This window comes from Cherax quadricarinatus, chromosome 55 (assembly GCF_038502225.1).
Source record: "Cherax quadricarinatus isolate ZL_2023a chromosome 55, ASM3850222v1, whole genome shotgun sequence".
NCBI classification, from domain to species: Eukaryota; Metazoa; Arthropoda; class Malacostraca; order Decapoda; family Parastacidae; genus Cherax; species Cherax quadricarinatus.
The window spans coordinates 8,009,856-8,021,335 of NC_091346.1; the positions used below are offsets into that span (position 1 = coordinate 8,009,856).

Below are 11,480 nucleotides of genomic sequence, written 5' to 3' on the forward strand. Positions count from 1 at the left end.
TCAATGAATTGTGATTGAAGTATAGTGCCCAGTTTCACATTGCAAGGGAAACTGAGTTTGATTGTGCTATAAAGATTTGAAAATAAGCTGGGAGGTAGTGCACAAAGGCTGGTAACCCATAATTGCACATCAGTTACATATTCCCCTGCCTTAACAGTCATGTATCTACTGTAGTTGTATTTCTACATTTGAAATATATATTGGTCACACTACACATACATGTACGCATTTATTTATACACACTCATCTGAGTTTTCTTTGATTTTATCTTAATAGTTCTTGGTCTTATTACTTTTCCTTTTATATCCATGGGGAAGTGGAATAAGAATCTTTCCTCCGTAAGCCATGCGTGTTGTAAAAGTCAACTAAAATGCCGGGAACAGTGGGCTAGTAACCCCTTTTCCAGTAAAGATTACTAAAAACAATAAAAAGAAGAAAATTGTCAAGTGGGAAGTCTGAATGTGCGTGGATGTTGTGCAAATTATAAGAAAGAGATGATTGTGGATGTTATGAATGAGAAGAAGCTGGATGTCCTGGCTTTAAGTGAAACAAAGCTGAAGGGGGTGGGAGAGTTTCAATGGAGAGGAATAAATGGGATTAGGTCAGGGGTTTCAAATAGAGTTAGAGCTAAAGAAGGAGTAGCAATAATGTTGAAGGATAAGCTATGGCAGGAAAAGAGGGACTATAAATGTATTAATTCAAGGATTATGTGGAGTAAAACAAAGATTGGATGTGAAAAGTGGGTTATAGTAAGCATGTATGCACCTGGAGAAGAGAGAAGTGTAGAGGAGAGAGAGAGATTTTGGGAAATGTTGAGTGAATGAGTGGGGAGTTTTGAATCAAGTGTGACAGTAATGGTGGTTGGGGATTTCAATGCTAAAGTGGGTAAAAATGTTATGGGAGTAGTAGGTAAATTTGGGGTGCCAGGGGTAAATGTAAATGGGGAGCCGTTAATTGAGCTATGTGTAGAAAGAGATTTGGTAATAAGTAATACATATTTTATGGAAAAGAGGATAAATAAATATACAAGGTATGATGTAGCACGTAATGAAAGTAGTTTGTTAGATTATGTATTGGTGGATAAAAGGTTGATGGGTAGGCTCCAGGATGTACATGTTTATAGAGGGGCAACTGATATATCGGATCATTATTTAGTTGTAGCTACAGTTAGAGTAAGAGGTACATGGGAAAAGAGGAAGGTGGCAACAACAAGTAAGAGGGAGGTGAAAGCGTATAAACTAAGGGAGGAGGAAGTTCGGGTAAGATATAAGCGACTATTGGCAGAAAGGTGGGCTAGTGCAAAGATGAGTAGTGGGGGGGTTGAAGAGAGTTGGAATAATTTTAAAAATGCAGTATTAGAACGTGGGGCAGAAGTTCGTGGTCATAGGAAGGTGGGGGCAGGAGGAAAGAAGAGTGATTGGTGGAATGATGAAGTAAAGGGTGTGTTAAAAGAGAAAAAGTTAGCTTATGAGAGGTTTTTACAAAGCAGAAGTGTTATAAGAAGAGCAGAGTATATGGAGAGTAAAAGAAAGGTGAAGAGAGTGGTGAGAGAGTGCAAAAGGAATGCAGATGATAGAGTGGGAGAGGCACTGTCAAGAAATTTTAATGAAAATAAGAAAAAATTTTGGAGTGAGTTAAACAAGTTAAGAAAGCTTAGGGAAAGTATGGATTTGTCAGTTAAAAACAGAGTAGGGGAGTTAGTAGATGGGGAGAGGGAGGTATTAGGTAGATGGCAAGAATATTTTGAGGAACTTTTAAATGCTAAGGAAGAAAGGGAGGTGGTAATTTCATGCACTGGCCAGGGAGGTATGCCATCTTTTAGGAGTGAAGAAGAGCAGAATGTAAGTGTGGGGGAGGTACGTGAGGCATTACGTAGAATGAAAGGGGGTAAAGCAGCTGGAACTGATGGGATCATGACAGAAATGTTAAAAGCAGGGTGGGATATAGTGTTGGAGTGGTTGGTACTTTTGTTTAATAAATGTATGAAAGAGGGGAAGGTACCTAGGGATTGGCAGAGAGCATGTATAGTCCCTTTATATAAAGGGAAAGGGGACAAAAGAGATTGTAAAAATTATAGAGGAATAAGTTTATTGAGTATACCAGGAAAAGTGTACGGCAGGGTTATAATTGAAAGAATTTGAGGTAAGACAGAATGTAGAAGAGAGGGAGACTACTTCCCAGTAAAAGTAGGTCTTAGACAGGGATGTGTAATGTCACCATGGTTGTTTAATATATTTATAGATGGGGTTGTAAAAGAAGTAAATGCTAGGGTGTTCGGGAGAGGGGTGGGATTAAATTATGGGGAATCAAATTCAAAATGGGAATTGACACAGTTACTTTTTGCTGATGATACTGTGCTTATGGGAGATTCTAAAGAAAAATTGCAAAGGTTAGTGGATGAGTTTGGGAATGTGTGTAAAGGTAGAAAGTTGAAAGTGAACATAGAAAAAAGTAAGGTGATGAGGGTATCAAATGATTTAGATAAAGAAAAATTGGATATCAAATTGGGGAGGAGTATGGAAGAAGTGAATGTTTTCAGATACTTGGGAGTTGACGTGTCGGCGGATGGATTTATAAAGGATGAGGTTAATCATAGAATTGATGAGGGAAAAAAGGTGAGTGGTGCGTTGAGGTATATGTGGAGTCAAAAAGCGTTATCTATGGAGGCAAAGAAGGGAATGTATGAAAGTATAGTAGTACCATCACTCTTATATGGGTGTGAAGCTTGGGTGGTAAATGCAGCAGTGAGGAGACGGTTTGAGGCAGTGGAGATGTCCTGTCTAAGGGCAATGTGTGGTGTAAATATTATGCAGAAAATTTGGAGTGTGGAAATTAGGAAAAGGTGTGGAGTTAATAAAAGTATTAGTCAGAGGGCTTAAGAGGGGTTGTTGAGATGGTTTAGTCATTTGGAGAGAATGGATCAAAGTAGAATGACATGGAAAGCATATAATTCTATAGGGGAAGGAAGGCGAGATAGGGGTCGTCCTCGAAATGGTTGGAGAGAGGGGGTAAAGGAGGTTTTGTGGGCGAGGAGCTTGGACTTCCAGCAAGTGTGCATGAGCGTGTTAGATAGGAGTGAATGGAGACGAATGGTACTTGGGACCTGACGATTTGTTGGAGTGCGAGCAGGGTAATATTTAGTGAAGGGATTCAGGGAAACCGGTTATTTTTATACAGTTGGACTTGAGTCCTGGAAATGGGAAGTACAGTGGACCCCCGCTTTACGATCAGCTCCCAGTGCGACCAATTATGTAAGTGTATTATGTAAGTGCGTTTGTACATGTATGTTTGGGGGTCTGAAATGGACTAATCTAATTCACAATATTCCTAATGGGAACAAATTCGTTCAGTACTGGCACCTGAACATACTTCTGGAATGAAATAATATCGTAAACCGGGGGTCCACTGTACAATGCCTGCACTTTAAAGGAGGGGTTTGGGATATTGGCAGTTTGGAGGGATGTGTTGTGTATCTTTATATGTGTATGCTTCTAGACTGTTGTATTCTGAGCACCTCTGCAAAAACAGTGATAATATGTGAGTGTGGTGAAAGTGTTAAATGATGATGAAAGCATTTTCTTTTTGGGGATTTTCTTTCTTTTTTGGGTCACCCTGCCTCGGTGGGAGACGGCCAACTTGTTGAAAAAAAAAAAATGGTGATTGATAATAAGGTGTGAAAAAGTTAATGAGAAAGTTTTGTATTGAAGGCATTATCTTGACTGCAGCATAGTCATGAAAAACATTTCTGTTGAGGTTTACAGGGGGCCACTACAGTATTGAGGTATACTTGGAGTTTACCTGGAGAGGGTTTCAGGGGTCAACGCCCCCACGGCATTGGTGGATCATGGTCTGATCAACCAGGCTGTTACTGCTGGCCGCACACAAGCTGACATATGAACCACAGCCCGGTTGGTAAGGTACTGACTTTAGGTGCCTGTCCAGTGCCTTCTTGGAGACAGTCAGGGGTCTATTGGTAATCCTCCTTATGTATGCTGTGAGGCAATTGAACAGTCGGGGACCCTGGACACTTATTGTGTTGTCTCTCACCGTACTCGTGGCGCCCCTGCTTTTCATCGGGGGAATGTTGCATCTCCTGCCGAGTCTTTTGCTTTCATAGGGAGTGATTTTTGTGTGCAGGTTTGGTGCCAATCCCTCCAGGACCGTCCAAGTGTACGTTGTCATGTATCTCTCTCGCCTGATTTCGAGGGAATACAGATCAAGGACCTTCAACTGTTCCCAGTAGTTTAGGTGCCTTATTGTACTTATGTGTGCCATGAGAGTTATTTCTGCACTCTCCAGGTCTGCAATGTTGCCAGCCTTGAAGGGGGCCGTTAGTGTACAGTATTCCAGCCTAGAGAGCACAAGTGATTTGAAGAGAATCATCATGGGCTTGGCACCCCTAGTTTTGAAGGTTCTCATTATCCATCCTATCATTTTCCTAGCGGATGAGGTAGATACATTGTTATGGTCGTTGAAGGCGAGATCCTCTGACATTATCACTCCCAGGTCCTTCACATTACTTTTCTGCTCTATTATATGGTTAGAATTTGTCATACACCCTGATACATTTTTAATTTCTTCAAGTTTCCCATATCTGAGTAGTTGAAATTTCTCCTCGTTGAACTTCATATTGTTTTGAGTGGCCCATTCGAAGATTTGGTTGATGTCCGTTTGGAGTCTCGCGGTGTCTTCGATGGAGGTCACTGCCGTGGTAATCTGGGTGTCATCCGCAAAGGAAGACACGGAGCTTACATCTCTGTTTATGTCAGAAATGAGGATGAGGAATAGAATAGGTGCCTTGTGGAACAGAGCTTTTCACCGTGGCTGCCTGGGACTTTACTCTGTTTACTATTACTCTTTGCATTCTATTTGTCAGGAAGTTATAGATCTATCTACCAACTTTTCCTGTTATTCCTTTATCACGCATTTTGTGTGCTATTACACCATTGTCACACTTGTCGAAAGCTTTTGCAAAGTCTGTGTATACTACATCTGTATTTTGTTTATCTTCTACAGCATCCAGGACTTTGTCATAGTGGACCAGTAGCTGGAACAGACAGGAGCAACCCGCTCTAAACCCGTGTTGCCCTGGGTTGTGTAATTGATGGGTATCTAGGTGGTTGGCGAGCTTGCTTCTTAGAACCCTCTCAAAGATTTTTATGATATGGGATGTTAGTGCTATCAGTCTGTAGTTCTTTGCAGTTGCTTTACTACCACCTTTGTGGAGTGGGGTTATGTCTGTTGTTTTTAGTGTGTGGGATGACCCCTGTGTCCATGCTCTCTCTCCATAAAATGCTGCAGGCACGCAATAGGGGTTTCTTGCAATTCTTGATGAACACAGAGTTCCACGAGTCTGGGCCTGGGGCAGAGTGCATGGGCATGTCATTTATTGCCTCTTCAAAGTCTTGTGGAGTTAGAATAATATCTGAAATTTTTGAGATGACCATGAAGAATCATGAAGAATTCATTTGGATTGTCGACCCTTAGTCTGGGCAGTGGCTCGCTGAACACCGAGTCATATTGGGACTTTGGTATCTCACTCATTTCTTGGCTGTCATTTGTATATGTCCCATCCCGCCTAAGCAGGGGCCCATTACTGGATGTTGTTTTTCCCTTAGATTTGGCATAAGAGAAGAAGAATTTTTTTTTTTTTTTTTTTTTAATTTCCATTATGGCTTTTAGTTCTTCCTGAGATTCTTGTCTCCTGTAAGATTCCTTCGACTTAGGTTCAATATTCGCAATTTCATTGACTAGTGCCTCACTTTGTATTTCAGATATATTGGCCCCACTCAGCAGCTCTGTGACTCTTCACCTTCATCTGTATAGGGAATGTCTCTCTTTTTCTAGTTTACATCTTCTCTTTCTTTTTCTTAATGCAATGTGTCTTGGGCAGATCTCAAGAACCACAGAATTCATTTTTTCAAGGCAAATGTTTGGATCTGTGTTGTTTAGGATATCTTCCCAGCTTGTTTCATGTAGGACATGGTTTACTTGATCCTATTATATGAAGCTCAAGGAATTGTGGTCTTAATAATCACCAACAACCTCCCTCACCTTTTTTGCAGATTGATGTAATGACAAAAGATGTATGGGCTTCATAATAATGCAGGATGAACCAAAATATCGTGTAAAGTTTCTATAAATTTTAAACTGCATGTTTAATGCTTTGTTGCTAATGATGAGGTTCTTAATCTAAAGAATTGGAGCTACTTTCCCCTTCCTCAGATCTGACCTGATTACCTCTTACTCCCCAGGGATTTATGACTCTTACTGGTTAAGTGCTTATCCATGAGTGTATTTTTTTTACACAGGCTGTCTCACACTGAGGTAGGGTAGCCCAAAAAAGAAAAAACATATTCACCAGGAGGCTTTGTGTGCGAGGGGCTTGGACTTCCAGCAAGTGTGCGTGAGCATGTTAGATAGGAGCAAATGGACACGAATGGTTTTTAGGACTTGACATGCTGTTGAAGTGTAAGCAAGGTAACATTTATAAAGGGATTCAGGAAAACCGGCAGGCCAGACTTGGTTCCTGGAGATGGGAGGTACAGTGCCGGCACTCTGAAGGAGGGGTGTTAATATTGCAGTTTTGTAACTGTAGTGTAGCATGCCTCTGGCAAGACAGTAATGGAGTAAATGAAAGTTTTTCTTTTTCGGGCCACCCTGCCTTGGTGGGAAACAGCAAATGTGTTAATAAAAAAAAAATATTAACCATCATTCACTTAAATGTTGTCTTTCTGGCAGCATTTTGACATCACAGTTCAGATGACTCTCTGAGCTACAACAACTCCTACCTCTTCCCCAGAGTTGTCAACTTTTCCAGCCATGATATTGTAATTTTTTTCATTTGTGTGACCTTTTTTTTCAACCAACAGGTAGTGAGTGAAGATGTGATCCAGGTAGCACAGCTGGTTCAGAGTCACATGGAAGGTGTCCAGCAGTTAGCTGTCTCTCTGCCAGTGAACATCAAAGTTGGGCCATCTTGGGGAGCCATGCAGACACTTAATCTCTGAAGGCACCTGCTGTAATTGTCAAAAGGATACTGTAAATACATTTAAAGACAGTTGCAATTAATATATGGAGGGTTAAAGGAAATTGAATATAAAGTATATCATTCTGCTTACAGACAAAATGGTTAGAATTTTTGTTATGCACTATATACATTTTATTAACTATATACTGTATATGTGTAAAGGCATCATTGTATTATATCAGTTACTCTAACTTACTAAAAACATTATTTTAGCATATTTATATTTTTATTATGTTTCATATTTTTGGTGTAGAGTTTGGGTGCAAGAATTTTAAGTTAATTTTGTAGGTGAGGATAATGTTGGAGTAGTTGGTGCCTTTGTTCTGTGCAAGTGAAAAAACAAAAGTGCTCAGTAATTGATAGAGATCATTTATACAAAAAAGAGAGACAGGTGGGAGTAAGAATCATAGGTGAAATATGGCTAGTAAGTATACCAGATAGACTGTGTGGCAGAAGTGTATGGTAATTGGAAAGGCAGAAAGTATGAGTACAGATAAACAGAGTGAGCATAAAATAAAAGGAAGGGATGTGTGCTTAAAATGTTCATTTTGAAGAATTAAAGTGAGCAATACTTAGAAAAGAGGAAAAACTTGCATTCATGTATTTGAAATGGGTAAATGATATGGTGGATTGAGAAGCATTATGGCAAGTGTTGCAGATGTTGAAGATATGTTTGAACTTGTTTAAAACTCTAGAATTTTGTTGAGGAAAATGCATTACATGTTTGAGTGTTTAGAAAAATAAGAGAATGGTTTCCAGCAAAGGCTGTGCTTAAACAAGGTGTGGTCTTTAAAAATAACAATATTATTTGAATTGGATGCTGCCACAATTATAATTGTTGATGAAGAGTGTTATTGGGAAATTGAAAAGAAAAGCTGCAGAAATTGGTAAGAAGAGATTGGAATGGTACATTAACTATGGAGTTAAGGTTAATGAAAAAAATATATAAAAATTAGGAGAAATAATGAAAGAAAAATTTGAGGTCAGAATAGCAGGGGTGAGTGTATCAGCAGATGGGGTATGAAGAATGAGGGAACATGCAGGATAGAAGAAGGCAAAAAGTTGCAGAAGTGTTGAAGAATTTGTGGAGAGAATAGAAGTGTATTAGTGGATACAATATTAAAAATGTACTGTATCAGAGTACAGTGATACTGATACTTTTTTGACAGTCTTTGAATGTTGCAGCATTTGGAAATTTTATGCAGAGGAAATGTTATGTCTAAGAGATGTGTGTGGTGTGACTGTGTTGGAAATATTTATAAAATCACCATAGGTGTGGTGATATGAAAGGTGTAATTAAGAAAGCTAAAGAGAGAATTCTGAGATGACTTTGTAGTATAAAATAATGAATCAAGATAGGTCAATAAGAGGATAGGTAAACCTAGGGAAAGATGGAGTAGAGGGCATCCTAGGAAGAGATGGAAGGAAAGTGTGAATCAGGTGACTCATAAAATTGTAATAAAAAGTTTGGAAACAAATCACAGAATGGGTAGTTTGTGATTTGTAAATGAGGCATTGTGAGATAAGGCATGAACATCCAGCAGACACATGTTAGTGTATTAGATCATAGTAGTGGCAAGTGATATACAAGGAATTTGATGAGCTTTTAAGAGTGTAAGCAAATATTATCTTTGAATGGACTCGAGAGAAATTTACTATCTGATTTTGGTTATGGTGGTTGTAAAGTACAGTGTCTCCACTCTGACAATGGAGTAAGAATGTCGTGGTTCAGCACTGATCCATAATGTCTCCTCCTTACTGTAAAGTCATTCTGGGAAATAGCCTAATTTAAAAATAAAATGATTAACCCTTAAACTGTCCAAACATAGATCTACGTTCATGTGCGTAGTGCTCCGACCTCAATTTTCCCCATTTGAAAGCATGTAAAAAAGAATGTAGATCTATGTTCGGAGCCCCCCGCACGTGGGCGTAGATCTACATTTGGACAGTTTAAGGGTTAATTTGTTTTAGTGGTTGCCACTCAAAATGGTTTTAATATTGTAGGGATCCAGTTTTTCTTTTATTTCTTGCCTAAACAGTTATAAATACAGTTGTGGAAGCTACATTGTAAAACTGTTATACAGTAGTTTCTCTTATCATTCTACTTTGTTCATTATTTCTGCTTTATGTGCTTTTATTTTTGGCAGATTTTGTGTGTTAAGGGCAGGTGGATTACTGATAAATGATAGTGAAATTCAAATCTTTAAACTTTTTTAAGAAAAAAAAATTTTAAGAAAAAAAAATTATAATTAAGGGTTTTAGCTTTTTATTTAAAGATATGAAAATCTGATATATTATATATATATATATATATATATATATATATATATATATATATATATATATATATATATATATATATTATATATATATATATATATATATATATATATATATATATATATACACAGTGTACAGTAGGGCCCCGTTTTACGGCATTCCGCTAATACGGTGGTTACAAATTATGACCAAAATTTGCTATACGGCGAGCAGTCTTTCAAACATGGCGTGCCCCACCCGGTTTGTCTGCATTCTCCATGAGCACATAACTCTATTACGTCTGGAAATTTTCCAAAATTTTAAGTGTTTTAAAGTTATTGCATATTTTATATGTACTACTCTGATAATTATACTTATGTGTACCTGTACCTAAATATACTTACACACTGTGCTGGCATGCAGGTACACATTAAAATTACTAAGAGTCTCTCTACTCTTGAAGACACGCATTAAATGTCGTATATTACGCTAATATAGACATTTCTATTAATACATCTATGATATTTTTTTCAAAATTATATAATAAACATGCTACATAACATAACATATAAACATGATACATACACCCACAGTATAAAAATTGACATAAATATGAGATTTGTTTACAAAGCGGTTGGTGGGACTATTGGAAAAATTATGTTTTCTCTAGTCAAACACCAGTAACTTAACTAGAAATTTATTCCTTTCGTATGCCTTTACTCTGTCTATAACTATTCACGACCCTTGTGGGTTTAGCGCTTCTTTTTTATTGTGATTATAATAATAACTTGTAATAATAATAATTTGTAATAATAATAATTATTTGTCAGAGCATCATTCCTTCTAAAAATTACATGAGAATGGAAGTGTTGGTCTTTATTTATTCTACTGTACCACTGTCAAGACAACTGATACACAATATAATGTGTTTATATTATGATATAAGCTTTACAAATATGGAAATGAATGTGTATCAACCCACCAACCGTGTTCGTCTGTTCGTTTACATACTCTGCAGCTCTGTCATCTCTCATGTACTAGTTCTCTCTCTCTCCCTCATTTATTCATTTTTATATCGTTTACTCACCTCTCACCCTACATTAAGACTACAAATATTTTAAGGTAAGTAATGAGTGTACTGTACATGCATTTTATCGCTCTAGGGAGCTTTAATTGTCATAGTGGGTGGGGTGGCCAGGCGGGGTGCCATACCTCCCATACGACTTTCTACAAATAAATACTTTTCACCTCTCACCTTACTACAAATATTTTAAGGTAAGTAACGATTGCACTGTATATGCATTTTATCACTCTAAGGCACTTAAAGCATTGTAGTATATTATGTGTGGGTGGGGTGGCCAGGAGGGCTATCGCACCTGACTTCTTACAGTAAATACTACTCTCCTTTTAGGCCCTACATTAAGACTACAAATATTTTGAAGTAAATAATGAGTGTACTGTGTGTGTATTTTACTTTTTATTGCTTTTTAATGCCTAGTTCTATTGCTAACTTAATATATGTTAGTGTAAACTTGTTATCTGGTATTTATACACATTTATAAGTGGAAAAATGGGGTTCCGCTTTCCGACAGTACCCTGGAACCTAACCTGCCATATAAGTGGGGCCCTACTGTACTGTAAATTTTCTGGTTTCTTCCAATATGTGACTGCTTTAGCTCTCAGTATGTATAATATAAATGCATGTAATATATTTCGCACAAAAATTTTAGGGATAAGTATACTGTATATATCTAGATTAGCACCATCAGTATATTTTAATTGTTGTATTCATAAAGTAATTTTATAAATATAATACCATAGTTATTTAATATTTTTACACGTATAGTTTATACTGTATACCGTATTTATGTGATTATCAAACTGTTCCTATTTAAATAAGCTTGATTTGTAATTATAAAGTCACTCAAGTTTACAGGGCAATATGACTAATGCTTTTTAATAAGTTATAAATCTTAGGCATATCATGTATTTTGTTATTATCAGGAATGTACTGTTTATATAATGGAATAAAGTGTATTTAACATAAGGTGTTTACATTGAAGAAAAGGGCATATAGTCTTTATAAATTTTAACATTTCACTTGGTTTGAAATCAGAAAACAGTGTTTCATCTGTAATAGTGCTGTGTGTGTTATTAAAATTTACATTTTATTGTGTTTGTTCAGATAGCA

The 11,480-nt window shown here is 37.3% G+C and overlaps 1 protein-coding gene across 3 annotated transcripts in view; it reads left to right on the forward strand.

The window, feature by feature from the left end:
• The window catches only part of PolQ (DNA polymerase theta), a 270,991-nt gene extending 261,687 nt beyond the window's left edge, over positions 1-9,304 (forward strand). For all 3 annotated transcript variants that reach the window (XM_070096805.1, XM_070096803.1, XM_070096804.1), the window contains one exon: positions 6,873-9,304. In XM_070096805.1, the coding sequence (XP_069952906.1) occupies positions 6,873-7,010 (138 nt within the window). In that variant the 3' untranslated portion in view covers positions 7,011-9,304. The remainder of the gene's footprint in view (positions 1-6,872) is intronic.
• Positions 9,305-11,480: the final 2,176 nt, after the last annotated feature.